At 46.2% G+C, this 11,400-nt stretch overlaps 1 protein-coding gene and 1 non-coding gene across 2 annotated transcripts in view; one reads left to right on the plus strand and one right to left on the minus strand.

Annotated features, from left to right (window-relative positions):
- Window positions 1-925: 925 nt before the first annotated feature.
- Window positions 926-11,400, minus strand: part of AKAP12 (A-kinase anchoring protein 12) — a 27,502-nt gene continuing 17,027 nt past the window's right edge. The window contains exons 2-3 of the mRNA XM_017539161.2: window positions 3,314-8,334; window positions 926-1,994 (exon numbers count right to left, since the gene is read on the minus strand). Of these exons, the coding sequence (XP_017394650.1) occupies window positions 3,326-8,334 (5,009 nt within the window). The 3' untranslated portion in view covers window positions 926-1,994; window positions 3,314-3,325. The remainder of the gene's footprint in view (window positions 1,995-3,313; window positions 8,335-11,400) is intronic.
- Window positions 9,503-9,607, plus strand: LOC119472841. Its single transcript, XR_005202017.1, has one exon. It is a non-coding gene; the product is annotated as a small nucleolar RNA U13 (small nucleolar RNA).

Consider the following 11,400-nt stretch of genomic DNA (forward strand, 5'->3'; position numbering starts at 1 on the left):
AAAGAAACTACTTTCAGTTTTCAAAGCAAACTTTCTTTCCACTAAAACTAGGCTTTCCAGCTAATCAGCAGTCAAAATTTAAATTCTCAAACTGGAGTACCAAGTTTGAGTAAAGTCCAGAAAGCTATATGCCAGGCCAGTTCTATATGTCAAGAGTAGGTGACACTGCTCTTTCTGTGACAATTGTCTGACAAAACTCTTAATGTATTAGCATGACGCATCGTTTTGACATTAAAAAAATTTTTCAGGCCAGGCACGGTGGCTCACGCCTGTAATCCCAGCACTTTGAGGTCCAAGGCAGGTGGATCACCTGAGGTCGGGAGTTTGAGACAAGCCCGGCCAACGTGGTGAAACTCCCATCTCTACTAAAAATATAAAAAATTGCCCGGGTGTCGTGGCAGGTGCCTATAATCCCAGATACTCGGGGTGTGTTGGGGGGTGCTGAGGCAGGAGAATCGTTTGAACCCGGGAGGCAGAGGTTGCAGTGAGCCACAATCGCACCACTACCCTCCAGCCTGGGCAACAAGAGTGAAACTCAGTCTCAAAGAAAAAAAGAAAAGAAAAAAAAATCCAAGATTACCTTTCAGGAAAGGTATTTTTACTATTAAGCCTTCTTAAAATTTCTTTCTAGAGACATTTGTTATTGCTTGAAACCAAAAATATTAACACACACAAAAAGACAGACATTTTCAGGAATTACCAGATGGTAGAATTGTACTAAGGATGTCAGTCTGAAAAACTACTGGCTTATTTCAGGAAAAGCATCTCCACCACGACTTCCCCGGAACACACAACTCAAACCAGTGAAAAACACTTTCATGTAATGACTGCATTAGAAAGTTCTAGCTTATCAATTATTATCTTTATCATCCTATGGTAGTACACATATATCCCAGGCTTCCTGTTATCTAATAAAACCAGCAAATCTAAGTGAAGCAAATCTTTTATTTAAATCAGTCATCAAATCACAACTTATCCAAATGAATGTGTTGCAACATTGTTCTTAAAATGGCACAGATATGGCACAGACACAACCCAGTATCTATCAAAATACCATTTGTAAAGAACCTGACTTATTTCATGCCATGTGTGAATGCAGTCCAGCATGTAAGAGTAGAATCTTACAACAGTAAGAAAAAAACTTACAACAGTGAATTCTCTTCTTCATAACATATAAAACATTTCGCTACTCTGCCTCAGGATTAAGAATACTCATTGGTCCAAATAACCATAACAAGTAGGATGTAAAAAGGATGGAAAGTTAATCTGCTACCAGAATAAAACTTCTTTCTAACCTCCACTGGGTTAGAAGGAAAAATTTCCCAATGACGAGAGAACATTCTGCATGTTTCAAAAGGCTTTTTAGTTTTAGCACACTGTGCCAAATAGGAAGGCGACTCATTTCAGAATGCCACTAACTATGGACCTAATCGTTAGTGAATTTTAACGAATTGTACCTTGATCAGGAATGTTATTACTAGGAAGCTCTGTTTTTTGCGGGTTATAGCTGAGGCTTAAAGCTCCCCAAGGCTGCTCTATGGCACATGCCCCATCATATATTGTGTGATACAAAAAGCATGTAGTATCCTGCACATTTCCTTAAACATTAAGAAAAAAATATACAATAGATACAGAAGGAGGATTACTTCAAACATACATATAAATACATAAAGAACGATAATCCAGTTTGAGAAGTAGAACTAGGTATTGCCAACTCCAGTTCCAGGTTAAGAATTTAGGATGTTAAATCAGAATTTATATGCCTATCAAGGGGAAACAGTAGGGTGGGCTTGAAAAGAGGAAATGTTAAATGGTTCTAGCTCCTGATGAAGCCTCAGGATTGTCAGGGGCTCTCTGGAAATGAGATCAGTTGATGTGCCTGCTCTCCGAGTCTCAAAGTTCTGAAATACTGGTCTTCAGTCTCAGCAGCAGCGTTCACTTTTTTCTACTACTTGTCTTCACATTCTGGTCTTCCAAACAGACAATGAGTTTAACTGTAGAAGGAGGAAGAATCAGCGTAAATAAAAATCTCCTTTTCCTCTCTCATTTATTAACAACAGGACAGTTGTCAAAGTGACCTAATAATACCATAGTTTAACTCCGTTAAATAAACAAAGATGGGGCCTGGCACAGTGGCTCACCCCTGTAATCCCAGTACTTTGGGAGGGCAAGGCGGGAGGATCACTTGAGGTCAGGAGTTCGAGACCAGCCTGGCCAACATGGTGAAACCCCATCTCCACTAAAAATACAAAAATTAGCCGGGCATGGTGGCATGTGTGTGTAATCCCAGCTACTCGGGAGGCTGAGGCAGGAGGACCACTTGAATCTGGGAGACTGAGGTTGCAGTGAGCCGAGACTGCGCCACTGCACTCCAGCCTGGGCGACAGAGTGAGACTCCGTCTCAAAAACAAATCAAAATAAAACAAAACAAAGATGGGTTGGGTACAGTGGCTTACGACTATAATCCTAGCACTTTGGGAGGCTGAGGTGGGAGGATTTCTTGAGGCCAGGAGTTTGAGACTAGCCTGGGCAATGTAGCAAGACCCCTGTCTCTACAAAAAACATCAAAAAAAGGACCAGGAAGTGGCACATGCCTGTAGTCCCAGCAGCTACTCAGGAGGCATAGGCAGGCGAATTGCTTCAGCCCAGGAGGTGAAGGCTGTAGCAATCCATGATGGTGACACTGCATTCCAGTGTGGGTGACAGAGCAAGGCTCTCTCAGAAAACAAGAAACAACAACAACAAAAAAGAAAACAAAGATGGGGAGTGTCTTGTATTGTATTCTGTTACACTGCCACAAAACTAGTGACTGTAAGTGGCTAACACAGTGAGGGTCACTCATTATATGCACTGGAAAATTTTTAAAAAATGCTCATTACTACTGCTAGGGGAAAAAAATCAATTTTTTCCAAAAGAGCTGTAAACCATATTTCAGGCAGTTTAATATCAACCCACTTTGGGCCACTAGTTATTTTTATAAAAACTCAACAAGCTAGTTGAGTGAACACAATGTATTTCTTATGCCTTAGGGTCAAACATGCACATGTGCACACACACATGCCCTTTCATTTTCTTCTAATGCAGTCACAGTAGGGGCTAAAACGAAGCCATTATTTTCATAACACTGATAAGACTAAATGGCATTTCAATGACCAAAAACCATGAAACTATCCTAGATCTTTGAATCTAGTTGATATTTTCTTCAACTGAAGGCTCTACATGAAGGCATCATTTGCTCCGATTCCTTATGGAACAAATTTGCCATCTATTGGCATAAAAGATAAACATTATCTTAGAAGAAAAGGAGGCTTACTTGCATGATGTTTTAGGATTCTGTAAGTTCTGATTTTGCAGATTCTCTCTCTTGTTTCTGCATCTCCTCCTGTGTTTGGGTTGTGATTGCTTTATCTGATTCACTGTGCCCTTTTCCTTCCTGAAATTCTACTTCCTGGGCATCTTCCTTCTCTTTTTGTTTTGGTCCATTTGTATCTGGGGACTCTTTGGTTAAGCCTCCTGAGGCATCAGTTTCGGCCAGGGCTGAGTTCTGGTTTTCAGGGTCGACGTCATCACCTTTTTCATCGTCTTTGGGTTCAACACGTGACTTCTTTATTCTTTCTGCTAACAAGGCATGACCCTCATCTTCTGGCACAGGCTTTGTTCCAGCCCCATCTCCCTCTTCCTCGGATGGGAGGATGACCTCTTCCAGCTGCTGATCATTTACAGTGGAACCTTCTACCTCAACAGTCATGGTCTTTTCTGAAGCTTCACTCGTGTCTTTTGAAGTATCGGAATGTGTCTGTCCCACTGCGGTTGGCTCTGACTCCTCTTTGGCTGTAAGAGTTTGTGGTTCATCTTGTGCAGAGGCCTGAGGTTCACTTCCTTCTTTCTCCGATACCTGCCCAGCGTCCTGCTTGTCAGCTTTTATCAGGTGAGCTTGCATCTGTAACTCGGACGCAAACATTTCGGTGGCTGTTTCTTCTGTACGCACAAACTGGTCAACGGCTGTCTGAATGATGTTGTGGACAAGTTTACTGCTTTCGGTCTCAAGTTCCAGAATCCTATGTTCAGGCTCTGAATCTTCTGAGATTGCTACCCTCACTCTGACCTCCGGGCAAGCAACCCGCTCATCAGCTTCATCTGACTTCGATTTCAGTGAGGTGGTTCTCTCTCCATCCAGGTCGGAATGTAAGCCTTCTTCGGTAATGGCAGACCCTATCCCTGGTATCGATTTGGCCTGACCCTCGGGCACTGTGGGCACAGCATCTTCTCCTGCATGAGCAGTAAAGTCTGCATTTTTTTCAGAGGATTTCTCTTCCAGAACTGAATGTGCACCTGCAGGCTCCAGCATTTCACCTGTTTCTAAAATGCTGACAGTTTCTCCTAAGACCTTTTCCTCCTCTGCAGCAGCTGTTGGAGTTAGTGATGCCTCAGAGCTCTGACCTTGAATTTTGGTGGACGCTGCCTCCTCTTGACCTAGGCAGGGGGGAGGGCTTCCTTCGAAACTGCTGACTTCCTTTGCCCCATCTATGATGCGCACACTCACTGTCTGGATGAGTTGCTTACTGACCTCTTCAGATACGGTAACAGCTGTTTTGTGCTCAAGTTTCTCTTTTTTCACAGGAGTTGGCTCTGCTTCCATTTTCTCCCTTTCGACTTGAACTACCATCTCTCTCTCCACGGGGGACAGAGCAGACTTCGTGTGACTCTGCAGTTCAGTAGCATCATCCTTTTGACATTCAGCTTCTCCTGTCACTTCCTCTTTAAGGGCAACTTCAGTGACCTTTTCCTGACTGACTGCTACGCCTGTGTCTATAGACACCTCCAGTCCTTCGACAAATGGTTCGTCTTTGGTTTTCTCATCAGCAAACTGGCCAGCCTCTTGGGTCCCCTCCGTCTTCGACAGAACAGGTCCAGCTTCCACTGACTCCTCTTTATCTGTATGCTCTAGCGTGTCTTCCATCTTTGATTGTTCTTTAGTTTCTTCCTGGAGCACAAAACTGGAAGGTGCTGGGGGCCCCTCTGTCTGTGCAGGAACTGCCTCTGCTTCTGCACCCCCTGACTGGGTACCAGATGCGACCTGATTCTCCTCTTGGATTTCCACAATCTTGTCTTTCTGAGTTGTGCCTAGTGCGTCAAAGTCTGCTACAGGGGTGCTTCCATCGGTCTCACTGTCTGTAGGGGTTTCTGCCAAGTCAGCGGGGAGAGCCTGTTTCACCACCATCTCCTGTGATTTTCCCCCAGCTAAGGTTTCGGCGTGACATGTGGTTGCAAGCTCACTGGACTCTCCGCTCTCTGTGGCTGGAGGAGCTTTTTCAGAGCTTTCCGGGGTGGTCTGCCTCACCGTCTTCCCTTGTGTAAAAGGCTCAGTTTTCACCTCCTGAGCATCTACTTTCAGTGCTACATCCGTCTCTTTCTTCAGATCCAGTGCTTCAGCATCCTCTTCAGATCTTTCTGCCTCTGCTCTCTGCCCAGGCTGAAGCGTGTCTTCCGGCCCACTGGTGCCAGGCAGCTGGGATTCCTCTTTCACTTTTTCTGCAACCGCCTGGAGGACCTCTTGAGTCCGTCTCTCTTGCTCTTCCATGTCGGGTACTCCACCTTCCACCTCTTGCACCGGGGTGGCCTCCTCGGTGGTGTCTGGGGAGTCGGTTAACTGGGAGACTGCTGACACCATTTCTGTGGTCTCTTCAGCAGCAGATGCTTCGGCTCCTTCTTCGGCACCCAATGGCCCCGCAGTTTCTGCCACTGTCACTGCTTTGGAGGTCAATTCCACCTCGCTGACGACCGTGTCACCCTGGGCCTCTCTGTTCTCTGGCAGAGGCTCAGTAACCTCGGGGGTTTCTTCTTCTGCAATGACTTCTCTTTCCAATACCTCCCCAGTTAACGGTGCAGCTTCAGGTTCTACTTGTTCAAGGGGCTCTGTCACTAAAGCAGATATCCATGAAGGAGACCTTTCTTCATTAATGGCAGCTGCCCTGGTCCCGTCAATGACAGCTGCTGCCACCATATGACCCTGACTGTCACTGAGCTCCTTGGACACCTGAGCAGCTGCCTGGTGCTCGGGCTGCTCTACGCTTTTCTGTGCTTGCTGTGCCTCCATTTTCTCCCTTTCTACAGCGTCATACTCCGACAGAGGGACCACGGCCGGGACATCAGAGTCATCTTCGTTGGCGCCTGCTGGCCCTGCGTCTTCAGCAGGGACTTGTTCTTGCTTCCCATCTGACCTTTTCTTCCTTCGTCCAGGAATAAACTTCTTGATTGAGACCCAGGATTCTTCTTTCCCGGGTTCAGCATCTGCAGTGGAATGTTCTACACCAGACCCAGCTACGGAGTCTTCGTTTTTCTCTTCCAGCTTGGACTTGGATTTTTTTCTTGGCGTGACTAACCTTTTAAATGACTCCCAGGTAGAAACACCCTCCCCTTCAGTAGGGCTTCCAGCTTGCTCGGGGGATGAACAGCCCTGTCCGGGCTCATGTTCCTGGGAACCCGTGAGGGTCCCGTCTGTCCCTGTCTCTTTGTCTTTTCCGGGCTCATCTGCTTTCTGGTGGTCTCCTCCCATTGCTTTTGGCCCCCCTTCCTCATCAGAGGAGGACCCTTTCCTTGCTCTTTTCTTGGATGATCCCACACAAATTAAAGCTTCCCAAGATACTGAGGTATCCACCTTGCGCTTTGGTTCTTCTGGCTTTTGCTCTTCCACGCTCCCTTTCATTTCTTCTTGCATTTCAGAGGCCGCGCTCTCGGTGGAAGACAAGGTAGCGCTCTTGACCTTGTCCAGCTCATCTTCTTTGTCACTTTCTGAAGACCGTCTAACGCGCTTCTTGGGCGTCACCATCTTTTTGAACGATGCCCAGGGAGTGACACCTTCTCTTTTTTTCTCTCCGTCGGAAGCAGCTCCTTCTTCAGCTTCCCCGTCCTGGTGCACCTCGGCTAAGCCCTTCTCCAGGCACGTGATCTCCTCGGGCTCCTCGGGGGACGAGGCCGAGCTCTCGCCCTTCTGCTCCTCCTGGCTGTCCGGAGAATCGGCGGGAACCTGAGTGTGCTCCCCTGAGTCCTCGTCTCCGCCTCCTCTTTTCCCTTTCTGTTTCTTTCCGGAAAGCTTTTTTAAGCCAGTGCTGGTAAAAAGCTTCTTGAGTGGACTTCCCTGCACCTTCATTCTCTCCTGTGATGACAGCAGCTCCACCTCACTCACAAAGCCTTCAGGGGGCTTGGACAGCGCCTTCTCATCAGGACTGAGGTCAGCTCCCAGCGCAGGGTCCTCTCCGGAAACACTCGTGTCTTTGAGTTTCACCAGCTCCTTGGCAGGTTCGGCTTCCTGAGGTTCTGCATTCATTTCAACCAACTCTTCAGCAGGCGCTGACCCTGCCGTTTCTTCCACCTCCATTTTCGGCTCCTCGGTTCTCTCCTCCGCGGTGCTGACATGGACATCGGCCACAACCTCTTCCTGGTGGACTTCTATTTTCTCATCAAACACTTCTGTCGCCAGCGGAGCGGGTTTGTCTTCAGAAGGTCCCTGCGAGCCAATGACCTCCTCCTCCGAGGGCAGCTCAACTTTCTCATATTCAGCTGATAACAGGGGCTCGGGGGCGCTTTCCACCTCCTCCTGTGGCTGGGCCTGCTCGGAGCGAGCCTCTGCCTTTCCATTTTCTTCTGTGTCTTTCTCTGGCTCTTGTTCCTTTTTCTTCTCTGAGGCTTCCAGTTCATCCTCCTTCGGCTTCCTGAAACTGGTCTTTTTTCGCCAGCCGGCCCAACCTTGAGTGAAGAATTTTTTGAAGGTTGATGCCGTTTCAGTCGTCACGGGACTCGCTGGGGACTCTGCAGACTTGCTGGGTTCTTTTTCTTGTTTCTCTTCTCCTTCCTCTTTGCATTCCTCCATGGCTTGGCCAGCTTCGGCTGGAGGAGAAATTTCTGCGTGGCTTTGCTCATGCTTCAGGGTCTCTTCGGGTTTCTCTGTGGATTGTTTGAGTTCGCTTTCTTTGGAGACTGCTTCTCCAGCCCCCGGGCTGGGGTCCTGGTGGTCGCCAGCCCCTGCTGCTCCTTCCCCTTCATCTTTTTTCACAGTGAGTAGCTGGACAGTGTCAGGCTTCTCTGTCTTATCCTTTTTCACAGTGAATTTAAAGCCGACAAACTTAAACACCTTCTTAAATCCAATATCATTAGCCTGGGACTCCGCAGGTTGTGTTAGCTCTTCCAAATTGCTTTCTGAAGAAGGAATCTGTTCGATGATTTCGGGGGTCTCCTCCTGCCCATCGTCTCTGACGTCTTGATCAACTGTTGACGTAGCAGCCATCTCCTTATCAGAGTCTCTTTCGCTCACATCTTCAGAGTCTCTCTGTCCAACTATTAACAAAAAGCGGGGTGGGGAGAAGAGAAAAGATGATTACAATTCAAGAAAATCGTTTTTCTGAGACAGGGCGCCACTCTGTTGCCCGGGCTGGAGTGCAGTGGTGTGGTCTCGGTTCACTGCAGCCTCAACCTCCCAAGCTCAAGCAATCCTCCCACCTCAGCCTCCCAGGTAGCTGGGACTACAGGCACATGCCACCATGTCCAGCTAATTTTTTATTTTCTGTAGAGATGAGATCTCACTAGTGGGTCCAGGCTGGTCTCCAGCTGCTGGGGTCCAGCAATCCCCCTGCCTCAGCCTCTTAAAGTGGTGAGATTATAGGCGTGAGCCACTGTGCCCAGCCCAAGAAAATTAAATATTTTTAAAACATGACCAATTAATACTTTCTTTAATGACAGGCAATTCGAGGATAAAGTGAGATCTTATGGAGATGTGTAAATCTTTTTTTTAATATCGAGATGGAGTTTCGCTCTTGTCACCCAGGCTGGAGTGCAGAGGTGTGATCTCGGCTCACCGCAACCTCCGCCTCCAGGGTTCAAGTGATTCTCCTGCCTCAGCCTCCCAAGTAGCTGGGACTACAGGTATGTGCCACCAGGCCCGGGTAGAGATTTGTAAATCTTAATAGATTAATGTCTACTTCCTTCCAATGACCTTTAAAAATTTAGGTTCAAAGAGAATCATCTGCTCTTACTGTTGCCTATTAAAGGGAAAGTTGACAAACTTAACTATCAAAAAATTAGTTCCACATAAGTAGCCATGGCACCCCTAAGAATGAGTCAACCAGATAGTTTATCTTCTGTTGCAGTGTAAGATGGAATCCCACATCACACCCATATTTTAAACAAGAATCCATCAAGTTTTAGATACAACTTCCCACTTAACAGGAAATATAGGGTGTGAGAAATAAGCTAAAGAACAAACAAGTATCTACACAAATCCAAAAGAGGGGACATTCTATGTGGTAACTAAGACTCGACAGGTCCCCAGAAGGGACCAGAGCTCTTTGGAGAAATTCCAGGCTGGGTCATAGGGTGTATGAAAAATATTTTCTTGTGACTGAAAGAAGATGCTCAAAAGCTGATAGAGGTATGTCAAAAGGACACAAGAGCTGGCTTGAAGAGGCTCCCAATGCCCAAACTTTGACACATAAAAAAGAATAATGGGTTCTTTGTAGTTCACGAGAGTGACGACTGGGTGTTCACAAGCGTGTGTGAGACTGTGCCACCCTCACACCTTGTTACCACGATTGTGCACATCACTCACCTGACATAAAAAAGAAAGAATAATGACATTGATGAGTTACAGCACGTTGAATAAAAAAAGAATCCATGAATCGAGAGTGATACTAAAAAATGTAAATAGGGAGCCGGGAGCACTTCCTTAAGGAAAAAAAGTCAATAAATATAGATATAATTTCTACTTTGATCCTCAAAGTCATTATCTTTAGAATTTTAGATTTAGAAAATCACAATTTACAAGCACCATTTAATAACTCATTTATTCAGGCCGGTGCTAAGTTCTGGCATTACAGGGGGCAGTGGCTCACGCCTGTAATCCCAGCACTTTGGGAGGCCGAGGCAGGCGGATCACGAGGTCAAGAGATCGAGACAATCCTAGCCAACATGGTGAAACCTCGTCTCTACTAAAAATGCAAAAAAATAGCCGGGCATGGTTGCACACGCCTGTAGTCCCAGCTACTCGGGAGGCTGAGGCAGAAGAATCATTTGAACCCAAGATGTGGAGGTTGCAGTGAGCTGAGATAGTGACAGAGCAAGACTCCATCTCAAAAAAACACAAAAAACTCATTTAGTCAAGGATCACAGACTGCTAAAGCCATCGGGTAAAAGGCTGTCAGGAAACATACATTCAGAGTACCAACACACACATTACTTAATTTCACAAAAAAGACCTTGACAATGGAGATATCTGGTAGGCACCATCTTAACCAAGTGATCAAATTTAATATCCTCAATAATGGGACAGATTGCATTTCGCTTCCTGATGTGAGGCACTCAGAAGGACAAGAATTCATCTACGTAGCACTCCTGACTAAAATATTTAACGGCATCTCATCTCATCATGAGGACACAACCAGACAAATCCACAATGAAGGACGTTCTGCAAAACAACTAGCCTGGCCTGAAATGTCAGTGTCACGGAAAAATGAAAATCAAGCAGAAGCACAAAAAGGATTGTCTGCAAGTAACTTTCAAACAGCTTGGTGGGGGGTGGTGGGGTGGGCGGACGACGTGGCTCTCCATAAATGGTGAATTAGGTCAAGCGTACATAAGTGTTTACTATGATTTTCCAGGTTTGTAATTTTAAAATCATTCAGGGGAAAAGTCAAGTCAATGTGATTTAATGGGGGGAGGTGGAGGGGAAAGTACTGTGTTAAATTAAGAGATTTAAGGAACACAACCAGAGGTGCCTGGCATGATCCTGAATTGGATCAGCCAAAGGACATTTTTGGGTCTTCCTGGGAAAAACTGAATGAGATTTGGGATTGGATGAGATGAATTTTAACCGAAATAAAAGGGTAGAGATTTGACTGCAGAAAGCAGGTCACCAAACAGTATATACAATGACTTCATTCTGGCTTAAAAACAACCGTCTCTCCTTTCTCTCTCTCTCTCACATAACCCCCTGCCCCACCCACACACCCACCCTTCACGTATGTGATCTCTGGGGGATGCGAATGTCATTTATTTTAGTTTTGCTTGTCTGAATGTTCTAATTTTCTTTTCTCTTTTTTTTAAGACAGAGTCTCACTCTGTCGCCCAGGCTGGAGTGTAGTGACATGACCTGGGCTCACCGCAACCTTTGTCTCCCGGGTTCAAGAGATTCTCCTGCCTCAGCCTCCTGAGTAGCTGGGACTACTGGCAGGTACCACCACACCTGGCTAATATTTGTATTTTTAGTAGAGATGGGGTTTTGTGGTCTCAAACTCCTGACCTCAGGCAATCTTCCTGCTTCGGCCTCCCAAAGTGCTGGGATTACAGGCATGAACCACAAAGCACTCAGCCTCTAATTTTCTTTGTCTTTTCTTTCTTTTTTTTTTTTTT

The sequence above is a fragment of the Cebus imitator genome, unplaced genomic scaffold (genome assembly GCF_001604975.1).
Source record: "Cebus imitator isolate Cc_AM_T3 unplaced genomic scaffold, Cebus_imitator-1.0 Scaffold6, whole genome shotgun sequence".
NCBI lineage: Eukaryota > Metazoa > Chordata > Mammalia > Primates > Cebidae > Cebus > Cebus imitator.